Source organism: Leucopleurus acutus (assembly GCF_964270905.1).
Source record: "Leucopleurus acutus genome assembly, chromosome: 12".
Classification (NCBI taxonomy): domain Eukaryota; kingdom Metazoa; phylum Chordata; class Mammalia; order Artiodactyla; family Delphinidae; genus Leucopleurus; species Leucopleurus acutus.
This window is the reverse complement of record NC_139154.1, coordinates 86,644,705-86,662,043: the sequence shown is the minus strand read 5'-3', so window position 1 is coordinate 86,662,043 and position 17,339 is coordinate 86,644,705. Positions and strand designations below refer to the sequence as shown.

The window sequence follows — 17,339 nt, the reverse complement described above, 5'->3', positions numbered from 1 at the left end:
CACTTAATAAGTGCTCGACAAACGTCAACTATTACTGCTAAAGTGGGGGTACTTCTGGGCTCATTGCCTGAGGCACCTGTAAAACACGAGATGTGAAGGTGTGTACAAGCTGAGTAGGTCTTGCAGAACTTATCTACTGGGTTGTCAGGGCTACGTGATGTAGGCGTGACAAGAAGAGAGTTATCTATCCTAATAGGATCTCTGGGCGTGTATGTCACGCAGTGATCCTCAAATGGGGGCAGTTTTGTCCTTCAGGGGATAACAGGCAATGTTTGAGACAGTTTTGGTTGTCAAACTGGGGGAGGACGGCTACTGGCATCTAGTGAGTAGAGATCAGGGATGACACTAAGTATCTTACAACGCACAAGGCATCCCTCTCCCCTTCAACAAAAAACTGTCTGATCCAAAATGTCGATAGTGCCAAGGTTAGAAATCCCGGTATAATGTCTACCATGGCTTTACACCTTTCTTTGGCCCATTGTAGAGAGTTCTGTAGATAGTACTGGGTGGTTCACAGCCCACCCCCGAGAATTCTGGTAGAATGTCCAGAAAAGTTCAGAGGTGTTAAAAGATTATGAGCAGAGGAGGGAGAGGGAGTAACAACTTGAAGGCCGTTGGAAGACACCTGGCTGGAGTAAGGAAGAGAGTGTTTCTTAGCAAAGTCTTCCATGCAGGCTTTGATGGGTCCAGGTTTGCCTAGCGGTAGGTGGCACCCGAGCCACTCTGCTGGGTGGAGCTTTGCAACTGAAATGGGGGCACTCCAGAAGTGGGACTTAGATCGCTGTTGAGGCTCCAAGCTGACGTGGGTAGGAAGGCTGTGGAGTCAGAGCACCTCACCTACAAATACCAGTAGAGGACAAAGAGCTGAGTGCAGTCTTAGAAAAAGATAAGTCGGTTAACTTGAGTATTGTGTACCTGAGGACCAAGATTACATCGTGGCCCCAGAAGTAAAAGGTGAGGGACCATGCATGCACTTCCACAGGAGAGCAGGGATGGGAGCCAGCAGCCCTGCTGGTCTCTGGATTGTCTTTTGGGGGCTTACACATTCCCCAGTCCCGCACAAGGCTGGACCTCTGTGGCTCTGGACCCACCCGCTTTCAGAACTGGTCTTTAGCACAGCTAGTTTGACTTCTCAGGATATAAACTGCTTTCTTCTCATATTTACTGCTATTTTCAGTAATTATAAAAGTAATACACAGTGAGTGTGAGAAGTCTGAGAAATACAGAGACGTATGTCCGTGGTGGTGCAGTAGTTAAGAATCCGCCTGCCAATGCAGGGGACACGGGTTCGAGCCCTGGTCTGGGAAGATCCCACTTGCTGTGGAGCAACTAAGCCCGTGCACCACAACTACTGAGCCCACATGCCACAACTACTGAAGCCCATGAGCCTAGAGCCCGTGCTCTGCAACAAGAGAAGCTACCGCAATGAGAAGCCCGAGCACTGCAACGAAGAGTAGCCCCCACTCGCCGTAACTAGAGAAAGCCCGCATGCAGGAACAACGACCCAACACAGCCAAAAATAAATAAAGTTAAAAAAAAGAATAGGGCTTCCCTGGTGGCGCAGTGGTTGAGAATCTGCCTGCTAATGCAGGGGCCACGGGTTCGAGCCCTGGTCTGGGAGGATCCCACATGCCGCGGAGCAACTAGGCCCGTGAGCCACAACTACTGAGCCTGCGCGTCTGGAGCCTGTGCTCCGCAACAAGAGAGGCCGCCATAGTGAGAGGCCCGCGCACCGCGGTGAAGAGTGGCCCCCGCTTGCCACAACTAGAGAAAGCCCTCGCACAGAAACGAAGAGGCAACACAGCAAAAATAAATAAATTAATTAATAAACTCTTACCCCCAACATCTTCTTTAAAAAAAAAAAAAAAAAAGAATAAAAAGAATGAAAATCCTTGGTAATCCTAACTTCCAGTGATAAACATTGTTAGTGCTATTTCAGAATTTTTTCTATGCATATTATTTTTCACATGATTGGAATCATACTACGCATAATGCTGTGGTATTTGGCATCATCTCTATCCAAAGTTAATAGGGACAGATTTAGGTATTGCAAGAAAACCGAATGAAGATAATGGGGCTCGGGGCTCTTGCAAAATATTTCCTCCTCTCAATAAATCTAGACCAAAAAATTCTTGACTGTTGACATTTACAAAACTTACAAATTATCTTCTAAGCAAAGCATCAACTTTTAAAACATTTGTGAGCTTGAGGTAAGAAAAGCGGTGCCCTTGAGACAGCTGTAATTTGCTAAGAAGAAATATATTTTTTAAAGCTTTGTTTTCACTTGGTTGAAGACAATTCAGGATTCATGCACAAGGTATGTGTCTCCTGACATACGAAGTCTTTCAGCTATGCACAGTTAGGTTTGGAAGGGTTTACCTTTGGAATTGGGATTGAGTGGCAAATCTACTAAAATGGCTAAAGCCTTCCACAGGATCATGGCCATGAACTATGGCAAACGCTGACTGTTCTTAAAGAACACAGACCTATACAGAATCTTAGAGAAGCGGTGGGAAGGAGACCCCAGGCACACACTTGAGTAACAGTGGACGCCACTAAGTTGCTGTGGTATGCAGATTAGGAGACACCTAATCTTCCTTTCCCTCAGCAACACCCAACATTTCCTCTAAATGAATGTTGAGTAAATATTTAAAGAATGTCAGTTTGAAGGGGGCATAGGTTATTAGCCTGCCTGGGGTTCCCACGAGTCTGGCCCATCTCTATGTTAACCACTCTTTCTTCCACCATCCTACTGTAGTGACAGAGGAGCAGTAATGGCATGAGGAAAGGCATCATCACAAAAGTCCAGTCATCTGGTGCAGAAGAGAGGGGGTGCCAACTTCCTCTATCAGGACAACAGGGCTGGGATAACAGCAGTTTCAGGGAAGTCCACAAGCAAATCTCTCCTCCAACAAATGCTTCAAAGAAGACCACTGCGTGCCAGAGTCCACAGGCAGCCCACAATTTTCATTTGGAAGCAACTGCACACTGGGTAGAACAGGGGCAAAGTCAAGTTTGACTGTCTTACCAGGCACTGCTGCAGTTAACTTTGGACTGTGTCAACTTGCCCTTGGAAGAAGCTCTTTTGCCCCTGAATGAAAATCTTTACCAGTTAGTTACTTTTGGTGGCAACTTCTCTTTTATCCCCACCCCATCCCAGATTCCTGGGGTTTTTATCTGACCAAGCAAAAGTGCAGTAAATTTCCACTTATCTATATTTTTGTCTGGATCTGAAAGATAGAAACATGGACTAACACAGTCTTGGCAGGAGCCACTTCAGAAGCAACTGGGTGAAACCCAAACTCCCTCTGAAAGCAGGGGCAAAAGGGAAACATGGGCAGATACATGAAAAGCCTGGGAATTTTAAGAAAGAAGGACCATTTGGGGAACCAGAAGAGGTGGCTTCCCTGTGATCACACAGTCAGCTGCATATACTGACTTTCTAAAGCCTGGGCTCTTTGTTCCCTGGTCCAGGGCTTTTTTTCTTGAACCAGAGTTTAAGTCTTGACTCTCTAACATGCTCTGTGGCCTTGGGCAAATAGCTAAATCTCTCTGAGCTGAGGTTTCCTGTCTATACTATGAGGGGGAGCAGTGAAAATCAGGGCCTCCAAATCGGCACACATCAGAGTGACGTGGGCCTTCGGAATCAGGGGACCCAGGGACCCGTGGGGATCTGTGTTTAGGAAGCAATGTAGAGAGGCGGGCAAAAGCCTCTGGAGTAGACTGCCTGCGGTCCAAACTGCTTCCACCTCTGGCCATCTGGGTGACCTTGGGCACTTCATTTCTGAGTTTCAGTTCCCTTGTCAGCAGAATGGGGATACAAATAAATCCTCCCTCACTGGACTGCCGTGAGGATGAAATGAACTAGTTCAGGAACAGAACGGGGTAGGTGCTCAGCAATCAGTGGCTGCTATCACTTGGATGAAGCTCCTGGGGGATTCTGATTAAGAATCATGAGACGAGATGCTCCTTTAGATCTCTTCATTCTGAGCTGCACAAAGTGACATCCTATCATCTTCATAAGACATCAACCCCCTACGAATGCATCCAAATTGCACTAAGTACCTTTTTCACCCACAGATGCAACACTCTAACCAGTGAGAAAGGAAACAATAGGCTTTTGTTTGGGAAGTCTGTGTTCTCCTTCCCTCTGCCCTCCTCCCCATCTGCCACCATAGGTGCACTTCAATGATCTCCTTAAAGGGCCCACAGCCCCCGAGGACCAGATGTTTTCTAAGATAAAGTATAGTTTCTGGATAACTGGACAGATTTTTAAAAACAAACACAATGGAAATCCCACATTCGAGTGAGCATTGTCTCTCAGCCCCTTGGGAAGCGAGCCCCTCTTTGGAACTGTTAGAGCTGCTTTCATGACTAATGTTCAGTTTGAAAAAGATATCTTCAAAGGGGGCAACGTTTTATGCTTTGAGAGTGAACCAAAAGTAAACCAGAGCCATGCCTTGTGAATAAGACTGAAGATCCAGCTGAGAAACAAAATTTTGCATCAAAAAAGAAATGTGCCTATAAAACCAGGAAACTGATTTGTCACATGGCCTTTCAATTGAATTTTAGTAAGTTTGTTAAAAATCAGTTTCCTTTGTTTATAGTCGTACCTCATAATTTTCCATGCAACACCAGGATAGTCTAGCATGTTTTTCATTATTGTATTAGTAAAAACATTCATTTCTTATTTACTGTTCGTTAAAATGGATCATTTGTCAGCTCCTAGCCCAGCGTCTCCTTTTTAGCATTCTAATCTCTCTACAAGTGGATTTCCAATTGAAAGTGGATCTTTTCTTGGCACGATACACCGAATACTGGAGTAGGAAAAAGTGCATCCAGAATAAATAAAGTTTGTGTGAAGATTTCCAAGATATTTTCTTGGCCAGGAGTGAGTTCAGCCTGGTGACTGGAGAACCAACCAAATGCTAAACTTAAGATGCGTGCTTGGCCTAAATAATTAACAAGAATTTTAAAGTTAAAATTTAAATAATGGTCGTGTTTTTTTTTTTCTTATGACGGAAGGGACATATGATCATAGAAAACCTAGAAAACTTAGATGAACAGAAAGAAGAAAGTAAAAACGAATAGTGGTCTCATTCAGAGGTAACTACTGTTAAAATCTGGTTGTGTGTCTTTCACGTTTCTCTCTCTCTCTGCATATAAATGTATGTGTCTAAAACAGGAATAGCATCAAGGCACTGTTTTGTAACTTATTTTTAACATGTGAAGCAGTATCGTTAACATCTTTCCCACATAAGTAATTATTCATCTTTCCCCCAGTATTAATTATTTAAGGGTAAAGTATAATTTATATAACAAATTAACTACTGTTAAACATTTATGTTACCATTTAAATGTTTCCATTTGTTTACTTTCTTTCCTTCCTCTCCCTCCCTCCCTTCCTTTCTTGCTTCCATCCCAAATTCCTTCCTTCCTCCCTCCTCCCCCCCTCCTCTCTGTCTCCTTTTTTCTTTTTGCCATCATAAGCAATATTATGATGAACATCTTGTAGCTGAGTCTTTGTTAACATTCTCAATCATTTCCTTTTGATCAAGTTGAAATTGAAATTCTGGGTCAAAAAATGTATAAAAGCAGTTGATTCATTTTAAGAATGGCCTTCCTGGGGAGTTCCCTGGTGGTCTAGCGGTTAGGATTTCAGGCTTTCACTGCCGGCGGTGGAGGGGTTGGGCGGTTTGGGTTCAATCCCTGGTTGGGGAACCACGCAGCCAAAAAAAAAAAAAAATTCCAAAAGATTCAATGGTCTCTCTCACCAATGATGAATGAAAACACTTCTTACTCTATATCTTTGCCCATATTGGGAATTGTATTTTTTGTTAATCTTTGCCAGTTTGATAGATTATTTTAATTTGTGTTTCCTTGATTACTTGAGCATTTCCTTGAGCATCTCCCACATGCTTATTTGCCATTATTTTTCTTGTAAATTTCCTTTTCATATCTTTTACGCATGGACGTGCTCACATTTTCTACTGATTTTAAGAGCTGTTTACATATTAAAGTTATTGATCCTTTGTTTGTTCTATGGCTTACAAATAATTTAGCATGTTTTCTGTTTCCCTTTAGATTTTTTGGAGGGGGGGAGGTTTAAAGAATTAAAAAATATGTACTCAAACCATTCAAATTTTCCTTCATGGTATCTTCCTTCAGTTATGCTTAAAAAGTCTTTCCCCACTGGAAAATTATGTAAATATTTATTGTTGTTTCCTTCTAAAACTTCTATAGTTTCATGTTCACGTTTACATTTTTCATCTGGAATTTGTTTAGATGTAAGGTGTGAGATTAAAAATTGAACTGAATCATTTTTCTAAGAGGCTAGCCAGTTGTCTCAATACCATTTTTGAATAATCCACTCTTTTCCCACCGATAAGAAAGGTCATTTTATTTTATACTAAATTCACAGAAGTGCTTGGTTCTTTTTATGGACTTCGTTTTTCCTGTTCTGTTTGGTTTGCCTTTTGTGGCAACAGTCATACACTGTTTAAATTACTGCAGCTTTTTTATACATCTTAAAATCGGCTAGGGCAAGTTTCCACATTTTTCTTGGCTATTCTTAAATGTTTATTCTTCCATGTATGCACTTTAGAATTATTTTGTTAACTTCAAAAGTCCCATTGGACTTTTCACTGGGATTGTAGCAAAAGTAAATATTAATTTGAAGACAACCGGTATCTTTGCAATCCTCAATTGCCGCTCCATTGAATAATAGTGATAATGATAATAATAAATTAATATTAGCAGCCAACATTGATCGACTGCTTACTGCATGCTTGGCCCTGTTCTGAGCTCTAATTCTCACACTGAAACATCATAACAGTCCACCACAGAGGTGTTATTATTGCCATACTCATTTTACAGATAGAGAAATTGAGGCTTGGAGATGTTAAATACTGTAACTTGCCATGGTCACAAAGCTTTCAGACAGAAACAGGGCTCTTTTCCTGGGTGGTTCCAGTGTACGTTCTATGCCATGAGTCTATACTGCCTCTGTATTGACTTACATTCTCTTCATTTCCCTCACAGAGTTGTGTAATTTTCTTCCTATATGTCTCTACAAATTTCGTTAAATTAGTTCTTACCAGATTTTATATGTTGCTGCTGTATTTTTTCTGTGATGTTTGGTCATTGCTAGATCCTGGCAAAGCTATTGATTATTATAAGGGAGCTATTTATTTTGAAATCATCAGTTTAATAACCTTCTTATTAGTGTAGTAGTCTGTTGATTCTCTTTTAGTTTTGCAGGACGACACAACCATCATTTTAAAGTAATAACGTTTGGCTCCCGTTTCCTGTACTTATATCTCTCATTAGTTTTCTTGCATTACTGTAATACCCATAGCACTGTCTAATACAGTAGTCACTATCTATAGATGGCTATTGACATTCAAGTTAATTAAAATGAAATGAATTTAAAAATTCAGTTCCTCAACTGCACTAGTCACTCTTCAAGTCCCCAGTAAGCCACATGTGGCTTGTGGCTACCCTATTGGCTACATTTTAGAACATTTTCATTATCACAGAAAGTTCTATTAGACAGTACTGCTAAAACTTCCAGATTAATGTTAAATAATAATGGTGAAACGAGTTGTCCTGCTTTTTTCTTCCTAACTGTAAAGTTAATATCTCTATTTAGTGATTTACCATAAAATGATGTTGAGTTTTGAATTTAAATATCTGTATGTAATTTTTTATTATGTTAAAGAAGTCTTAACCTACTCCTAGTTTTCTAAAAGTATATATTTTAAAAATTTGGAATGGATAATGAACTTTAATGTCTTCTTGGTATCAAAAAATTTTGCTACGTGAGAGGCAAATTCCCCCCCATTCTTTAAAATTATCTTACTTATCCTGGTCCTTTTTAAATACATTGCTGGATTTTGTTTACCAATATTTTATTTATGTTTGTCATCAAAGAAATTGATTTCAAATATTTTCTACTACTAGTGTCTTGTCCAGTTTTTTTAAAAAATCAAGATTATATAATTTTCATAAAATGAATTAAAACCCTTTTTCTCTATTTCTTTTCTCTGGAAGAGTATGTATCAGATATGAGTCATCTGTCCCTTAAAGTCTGGTAAAACTTAGATGAAAAAAATCTGGGTCTGGTGCTTTAGTTGAGGGGTACGATTTTCTCATATCTCTCTTCCAGTTCATGCATTTCATCTTCATCTGTGTCTAATCACACTCCTTAGTTTATCCATTAAGTTGTATTTCAGTGAATAAACTTCTTCAGCTCTAAAATTTACACTAGGTTCTCTGCAAATGTGCCTTTGTTGAATGTTCTTCCCCTTTGGTCTGTTTGATTTCTTCACACACTTTATTTCATTTTTTAATTGAAATTAGTTGATGTACAATATTATGTTTCAGGTGTACTAGACAGTAATTTGACATTTTCATACACTATGAAATGAGCACCGTGATAAATCTAGTATCCATCTGTCCCCACACAAAGTCATTACAATATTATTAATCATATTCCTTCTGCTGTATATTAAATCCCTGTGGCTTATTTATTTTATAACTGGAGGTTTGTATTTCTGAACTCCCTTCACTTATTTCACCCCCCACCCCCCAACCTCCCTCCTCTTTGGCAACCACCCATTCTTTTCTCTGCATCTAGAAATCAGTTTTCATTTTGTTTTGGTTGTTTGTTGCTTCTACATCTTGGCTATTGTAAATAATGCTGCAATGAACATTGGCATGCATATATCTTTTCAAATTAATGTTTTTTTTCAGGTAAATACTCAGAAGTGAAATTGCTAGATCATATAGCAGTTCTATTTTTAAGTTTTTGAGGAACCTCCATACTGTCTTCCACAGTGGCTACACCAATTTACATTCCCACCAACATTGTACAAGGGTCCCCTTTTCTCCACATCCTTGCCAGCACCTTATCTTTTGATGATAGCCATTCTGACAGGTGTGAGGTAGTAACTCCTTGTGGTTTTGATTTGCTTTCCTCTGATGATTAGTGATGTTCAGCATCTTTTCATGTGCCTGTTGGCCATCTGTATGTCTTGTTTGGAAATATGTCTTTTTAGATTCTCTGCCCATTTTTCAATTGGGCTGTTTATTGTTTTTGATGTTGAGTTGTATGAGCTCTTCATATATTTTGAATATTAATCCCTTATCAGATATATAGTTTACAAATATCTTCTCCCATTCAGTAGGTGGCCTTTCCTTTTGCTGATAGTTTCCTTTGCTGTGTAAGAGCTTTTAGGTTGGTGTATTTTTGCTTTTGTTCCCCTTGTGTGATGAGACAGATCCAAAAAATTATTGCTAAGACAGATGTCAAAGAGAGTACTGCCTATGTTTCCTTCTAGTTTTATGGTTTCAGACCTTACATTTAAGCCTTTAATCCATTTTTGAGTTTACTTTTGCATATAGTATAAGAAAGTAGTCCACATTGATTCTATTGCATACAGTAGTACAGTTTTCCAAATACCACTTATCGAAGAGGCTGTCTTTTCTCATTGTATATTCTTGCTTGCTTTGTTGTAGATTAATTGACCATATAAGCATGGATTTATTTCTAGGCTCTCTATTCTGTTCCATTGATCTATGTGTTTGTTTTCATGCCAGTACCATATTGTTTTGATTACAGTAACTTTGTGGTATAGCTTGAAATCAAGGACTGTGACAACTCTAGCTTTGTTCTTCTTTCTCAAGATTGCTTTGGCTATTTGGGGTCTTTTGGGTTTCCATACAAATTTTAGAGTTATTTGTTCTAGTTCTGTGATAAATGCCACTGGCATTTTGATGGGGATTGCACTGAATCTGTAGATTGCCTTGGGTAGTATCGTCATTTTAACAATATCGATTCTTCTAATCCATAAGCACCAAATATCTTTCCATTTATTTTGTCATCTTGAATTTATTTCATCAATCTCTTACAGCTTTTAGAATACAAATCTTCTTCCTCTTTGATCAGATTTATTCCTAGGTATTTTATTCTTTTTGATACAATTGTAAATGTGATTGTTTTCTTAATTTCTCTTTCTGATAGTTAATAATTAGTATTTAGAAATGCAACATATTTCTGTATATTACTTTTGTATTCTACCACCTTACTGAACTCATTTCAGTTCAAATGGTTTTTGGTAGTGTCTCTAGAATTTTCTATGTATGGAACCATATCATGTGCAAACAGTGACAGTTTTACTTCTTCCTTTCCAATTTGGATTCCTTTTATTTCTTTTTCTTTTCTGAGTGTTGTGGCTACGACTTCCAATTCCATGTTGAATAAAAGTGGCAAGAGTGGGATCCTTGTCTTGTTCCTGATCTTACAGGAAATGCTTTCAGCTTTTCATCATTGATTATGATGTTGCCTATGGGTTTGTCATACATGGCCTTTATTATGTTGAGGTATGTTCCTTCTATGCCCATTTTCTGGAGAGTTTTTACCATAAAAGTATGTTGGGTTTTGTCAACAGCTTTTTCTGAATCTATTGAAATTATCATATGGTTTTTATTCTTCAGTTTGTTAATGTGGTGTATTATGTTGATTGATTTGTGGATACAGAACCATCCTTGTGTTCCTGGGATAAATCGTACTTGATCATGGTGTATGATCCTTTTAACGTATTGTTCAATTCAGTTTGCTAATATTTTGTTGAGGATTTTTGCATTTATGTTCATCAGTGATATTGACCTGTAATTATTTTTTGTGGTATCTTTGTCTGGTTTTGTTATTAGAGTGATGTTGGCTTTGTAGAATGAGTTCAGGAGAATTCCTCTTCATTTTTTTTTTTTTTTTGGAACAGTTTGAGAAGGATAGATGTTAACTCTTCTTTGAAGTTTGGTAGAATTTCCCTGTGAAATTGTCTGGTCCTAGACTTTCATTTGTTGAAAGTTTTTTAAAGTAACGATTGAATTTCATTACTGGTCATTATTAGCCTGTTCATATTTTCTATTTCTTCCTGATTCAGTCTTGGGAGATTGCACATTTCTAGGAATTTATCCATTTCTTCTAGGTTGTCCATTTTATTGTCATATAATTGTTTGTATTGGGTGGGCCAAAAGGTTTGTTTGATTATTTCCGTAAGATGTCTCTAGTAGCACTTAGTTGTCTTTAACTTCATTCAAAACAGTTTTGTTAGATTGTATGTGATGGCAGTCATATCTGCGTGCATTTAAAAAAAGACTATCAAAATTGGTGAATTTTTGTGTAGCCATTTGAATATTGAAGATGGAAGAAAAAAAGCAACATTTTGGGCATATTATGCTTTATTATTTCAAGAAAGGTAAAAACGCAACTGAAACACAAAAAAAGATTTGTGCAGCATATGGAGAAGGTGCTGTGACTGATCGAATGTGTCAAAAGTGGTTTGCGAAGTCTCATGCTGGGGATTTCTCACTGGACGATGCTCCACAGTCGGGTAGACCAGTTGAAGTTGATAGTGATCAAATTGAAACAATAATTGAGAACAATCAATGTTATATTACGTGGGAGATAGCCGACATACTCAAAATACCCAGATCAAGTGTTGAAAATCATTTGCATCAGCTTGGTTATTTATGTTAATCACTTTGGTGTTTGTGTCCCACATAAGTTAAGTGGAGAGAAACCTTCTTGACCGTATTTCCTCATGCGATTCTCTATTGAAACGTAATTAAAACATTCCATTTTAAAAACAAATTGCGATGGGTGTTGAAAAGTGGATACTGTACAACAATGTGGAATGGAAGAGATCGTGGGGCAAGTGAAATAAACCACCACCAACCACACCAAAGGCTGGTCTTCATCCAAAAAAGGTGATGTTGTGTATATGGTGGCATTGGAAAGGAGTCCTCTATTATGAGCTCCTTCCAGAAAACCAAATGATTAATTCCAACAAGCACTGCTCTCAGTTAGACCAACTGAAAGTGGCACTCAACGAAAAGTGTCCAGAATTAGTCAAAAGAAAACGCACAATCTTCCATCAGGATAACACAGGACCGCATATTTCTTTGATGACCAGGCAAAAACTGTTACAGGTTGGCTGGGAAGTTCTGATTCATCTGCCGTATTCACCAGACATTGCACCTTCAGATTTCCATTTATTTCAGTCTTTAAAAAATTCTCTTAATAGAAAAAATTTCAATTCCCTGGAAGACTGTAAAAGGCAACGGGACCAGTTCTTTGCTTAAAAAGATAAAAAGTTTTGGGAAGATGGAATTATGAAGTTGCCTGAAAAATGGCAGAAGGTAGTGGAACAAAATGGTGAATAAAGTTGTTCAATAAAATTCTTGGTGAAAATGAAAAATGTGTCTTTTATTTTTTCTTAGAAAAACCGAAGACACTTTTTGGCCAACCCAGTGGTACTCTCTTATGATCCTTTGTTTTTCTCTGGTGTCGGTTGTAACTTCTCTTTCATTTCTGATTTTATTTATTTGGATCCTCTCTCTTTTTTTCTTGATGAGTTTGGCTAAAGGTTTATCAATTTTGTCAATCTTCTCAAAGAAACAGCTCTTAGTTTCATTGATCTTTTCCACTGTTTTTTAATTCTCTGTTTTATTTACACTCCGATCTTTATTTATTTTTCCTTCTAGTAACTTTGGGTTTTGTTTGTTCTTATTTTTCTAGTCCCTTTAGGTGTAAGGTGTTGACTGTTTATTTGACTTGTTTTCTTGTTTTTAGACACTTTAAATGTGTTTACTTTACATCCTCTTTCAACTTGCTCTTTAGTCTTCTTGCTTGCTCTCCGTTTTCTTTCATCTCTTATCGTATGATTTATCATTTGGTGCAGTGAGCCCATCTTCAGAGGGGGTTATGGCTTCAGGAGTGGTGTAGGTTGGACTGGATGTATACTGCCTCTGCCAGGGCCACAGGGATCTGGATGGCCACGGACATATTTTGGAGTTAGTTTCCTGACTTGGTGCTTCTGTATTATGCGGCTGGTAAAGCATCTTACCTTTATTCCCCTGCCTGCTTCCTTGAATCACTGAGCAGCTTTCCCTGTCCCCATTCAATGTCTAGTACAGCCCTCGGAGCCTGATTTCTACAGGGGGTTCTGCTTTTGCCTGCTTGTCTTGCTGGTGCCCTGTATCTACATCAGTAGCAAGATCACAGCCTGAAGACCCCTCAGGCCCAGAGCGTCCAGAGCTTTGCTTCCTGCTTAGATTTTGTATTCCCTTTTTGTCTCCTGTGCCTGGGGGTTTCCTCCTCATTCCCTTGAGCAAGGCCACATGTCACAACTTTTAAAATCATATTTTATGCAGAATTTTGGATCTATTATATTGACCAGAAACAAGTCCAGAAATTGTTTTAGATTCCTAAGTGGTTGATTTGTTTACTTTCTTTTTAAGCAAAGGCAAGGAAAGCAGGAGAGACATAGGTATTAACCTATGCTTTTAATTTTCTGGTTATATTTATCATCTAAGAATATATTTAAACAACTTCAACATTTTGGTATTAATATGTTGGTGTTTTATTTGTGTCTTAGTGCAATAATGTTAAAGGGTGTTCATAGTTTTTTCAATTTGTCATTTATTTATTTTTTGCGGTACACGGGCCTCTCACTGTTGTGGCCTCTCCCGTTGCAGAGCACGGGCTCCGGATGCGCAGGCTCAGCGGCCATGGCTCACGGGCCCAGCCGCTCCGCGGCATGTGGGATCTTCCCAGACTGGGGCACAAACCTGCATCCCCTGCATCGGCAGGCAGACTCTCAACAACTGCGCCACCAGGGAAGACCTCAATTGGTTATTTTTTATTTAACTGTTTTTCTTTATATAATCTGCTACAAATAATACTTTATTTGTTGAAGACTCCAAGGCTTATATCGTAACAGCCATAGCTTCATTATCCGGCCTGCAATTAGTCTTATTATGGTTGATAAGGGCACTTCTATTCTCTTTTTTTGTTATAAAATGTAATGCAGTATTTAGGAAAAAATCTTGAAAGAGGAAATATATACTATAAAAATTAAAACAGATAATTTAAAACTTGGATGTAGAAGTGGGAAAGGAGAATGGGAAAAGTAAAAGAATGTAAATTTATTTTATTTTATGGGGACAACTCAATGAGATACTTACATTCATAAGGTTGGTAGAAAAATGTAGAATTGAATATGTTGCATTTTAAAATTTATTTATCTTTTCTGTCCTCCACAGTTTCTTGTTCATATTATTTACTGAATGTAAAAGAACAGCTGAATTAATAAATGAATGACAATTTTTTTTCAAATTCCAATATTTTCCCCTTAGCTAGAATATTTTTAATAACTATTTGTTTGAGTTCCGGAGTGTTACTTGCAGCATATAATGTGGTTGAGTCACTGCCTTTCTTTTCTCCAAACTGTCAGCACTTGTGCTGGAGGCACAATTAGGTTTGTGGTTTAAGCTAAATCCTTACCCCAAAGGCCTTTATTCCTTTTTGATTATGAATCAGGTGGAGAGCCCGTGCGGGTGTTTGCAAGTTTGTATTAGGAAAGGAAGAGAAGCTAGTTTCCCAAGAAATAAAATTGCATGGAGAAGCTGGAAAATATGCATTCAATATGTCACTCTATGAATCCATAGTAAATTTGCATTTTTTTGTTATCCTCATATAGCATCTCTGCGTAACCTTTCAAGGAATGGCAACGCTACACCCCATGTCCATTCATGTCCAGAGAGGGATTGGGTCCAAAGCCTTGCTTGTCTGGGAAGCTTTCTTTGGAAGGTGTTGGTGTCTTTTGAGTTTAACCCTCAGGAGTTTCGGATCTTAGATTTAAGATTCTGGTTAAGGAGAGAGGGAAGGCGGACTTGGATGACATCACAAATTAAAGGGGAAAAAAAGGAAGGACTCTAGAGGGTGCACGTCCAACTTTCACACTGTGACTTCTTGGGGATACTTCAAGATATTTTCAAATAGCATGGACTTTTTGGATACGTGAGGGCATTTCCAAGTATCAAGAAAAAATAACTGACTGTTTCAAATCTTTGGAATTATTCCAAATTCAGGAATCCCAGATGTTTGTAAAGATGCCATTGCATACCTCTGTTTAAATATTGAAGTGGGTTTCAAGATGCTATAGAGGGGAAAAGGCATACCCTTCAATTCTTCCGTTTTAAAAACAGTATAGTACCTACTCCGTAACGCTATCAGGAGGACCAAACTAGCGTGAATGGTTAGTCAATAAGCTTGAGTATCCTTTCCTTCCTCTTTGCTCTTTCTACCTCCCAGGGCAGTTGTGGCAAAAAGATGTGTGGTATTTAAAATGTCATAGCACTACAGAAAATACAGTATGTTATTACTGTTTATCGCTGCAGATACTGAACCAATAATTATCTGTGTGATGAATGCCAGATGTAAATAATAACCAGGGCTCCTGGCATTTGTCTTTCCATCATCTGTCTCCCCATCTTTCCTGGACAGCAATCTGAATCACACACGTCTTTAAATTAAGAACTTGCCTGCTACAAATGTCTTGCGAAAGTGCCAATGTTATGACAAGTCATTTTTTTCCCATGAAATGCACTTAGTTTTACTTCCATATGCCTGTATTTCAGGTCAGGTATTCACCCTGATGAGAACTTTTTGGTGACTCCAAAGCAAGAATCATCCAGATTGAACAAACTTCCAGAATCTACACATGCGAGTCGCACAGTTTGGCTTTTAGTTTACTCAGAATTAATACATTCAGACCATTTATTTTTCCCTCTTGTGCTTGAGAGTCCCGAATACCTTGTTAAGGAACATCAAGCTTCGTAAGCCCTAAGCAGCCAGGGCCTGCACTGACGGCGGAGAGTTTTGAACTTGGTACAAATGCTGGTGGACTGGAAAACAAGTGCCTGCCGCCTCTCCTGATGGGAGCAAGGGCGCCGCAGTGGCTAGCTATGCCCTTGCTGGTGGCCTTTCTAGCAGGGAAGACCCTTCTCTGTAGTTTCCTGTGTGTGGCCTCGCTAGAAGATGGAGCTGGGGAGCCCTTCCCCGAAGCAGGCGAAGTAGGTGGTAGAAACCCCCAAACTCCACGAGAACTTACTGAGCGTCACTGACTCGTTGATCTTGAAGCTGCAGAGGACCCTGTCCACGTTGCGGGCGTGTCGGAAGCCGTTACCTCTGACAACTACTTGAAATGATTCTGAAACAAAGAATAATGACACGACACCTTCATGGACTGCACACCGTTAACCTTAAGTTTCCCATCTGCCCTGGTTTAGGGAATCTGTTAACTATTTCACCAGGCTTAAAATATTAAAAAAATCAGTTCAGGCTGGGAAACAGAAGCATACGTGTGGGAGCCTTTTGCCACCTATTCACTACCTTCTCACTAGTTGTTCACCAGGATGGCACAGAACTTCTTACTTTGAATTTCCACCTTGCCTTTGCCTTTACTCTTCCTCCTAGCTGGAATGCCTCCCCCACCCCCCACCCGTGTCCTGCAAACCTTACCCATCTCTCAAGTCCTGGCAGTTTTAAAACCTGTGGTCTCTGCCACCAGAAGACCACGGGGGAGGGACTCTCCACTTCGTCAATCCTCTTGTGTCTCTTTTACATATTGGATGCCGAGGAAAGGATTTATTTAGAACTACAGGTGCCTAGCGTTTTTGAAAACCACTACCTGTGGGCATTCACAGTCTGTCCCGAATAGTGTAGCATGTGATTATGTACTGTCTGGTGTTGTTCTTTTGTCTTTTCTTCCACAACTAGAAAACCTTCCTTTACGTTTAGAAATTGTTTGATGAAGCTTCAGCTCTCCTGTCTCTGCAGGGCACACAGTAGGAGTACCTAGTGTTACGCAGGAATAATTGTACTCAGCAGGGGATCGAAATCTTGCTTAGGGGTCAGCAAGCATTGCCCGTTTGAACCGACATTGGCCCTTAGTGCACTTAGAACTCTCTTCTCTCAAAGTAGAGGAGATAATATATCTCTGCGGGTCTCTAGCCCTGCATGTGAATTTCATGTTGGCATAATTCATGTTGAGTTAACACGTTAATAAAATATTGATAAAGCAAAAATAATGATCCTCTATACTAGTCTTACTAAGAGAAAAAAACCAGCTAATTAATTCATTAAATGTTTAGGAATATTTGCTTAAGTTTGATGGTAACTAATAGCCAATACTCCATTTTCCTTGATTTTTGTCATCTTTTTGTGTGTAAAAATTGGGGCTTGGGGTAATGCTGTGTGGCATATAAAAAAGAAAAAGACTAAAAGTTAGAGGTTAAAACGCAGTATTGGTGAAAGTGGATCTGGAAGTGTAAATTGCTATCCAGATGGAGATTTTCACTGGAGGATGAATGGAATTAAAAGACCAGCATATGGGACTCTTCCAAACTTTAATAAACGTCATGAATCTACATCACCTTCATTCTGGGGAAACTAATTTAGACATCATGTTTGCCAAGAGAATAATAACTGA

General features: G+C 39.2%; 1 protein-coding gene across 1 annotated transcript in view; it reads right to left on the bottom strand.

Annotated features, from left to right (window-relative positions):
- ANTXR1 (ANTXR cell adhesion molecule 1) overlaps positions 1-17,339 on the bottom strand; it is a gene marked incomplete at its 3' end in the record, with an annotated part of 240,981 nt that overhangs the window by 133,732 nt on the left and 89,910 nt on the right. Inside the window, exon 10 of the mRNA XM_082851989.1 lies at positions 15,960-16,058. Within this exon, the coding sequence (XP_082708115.1) occupies positions 15,960-16,058 (99 nt within the window). The remainder of the gene's footprint in view (positions 1-15,959; positions 16,059-17,339) is intronic.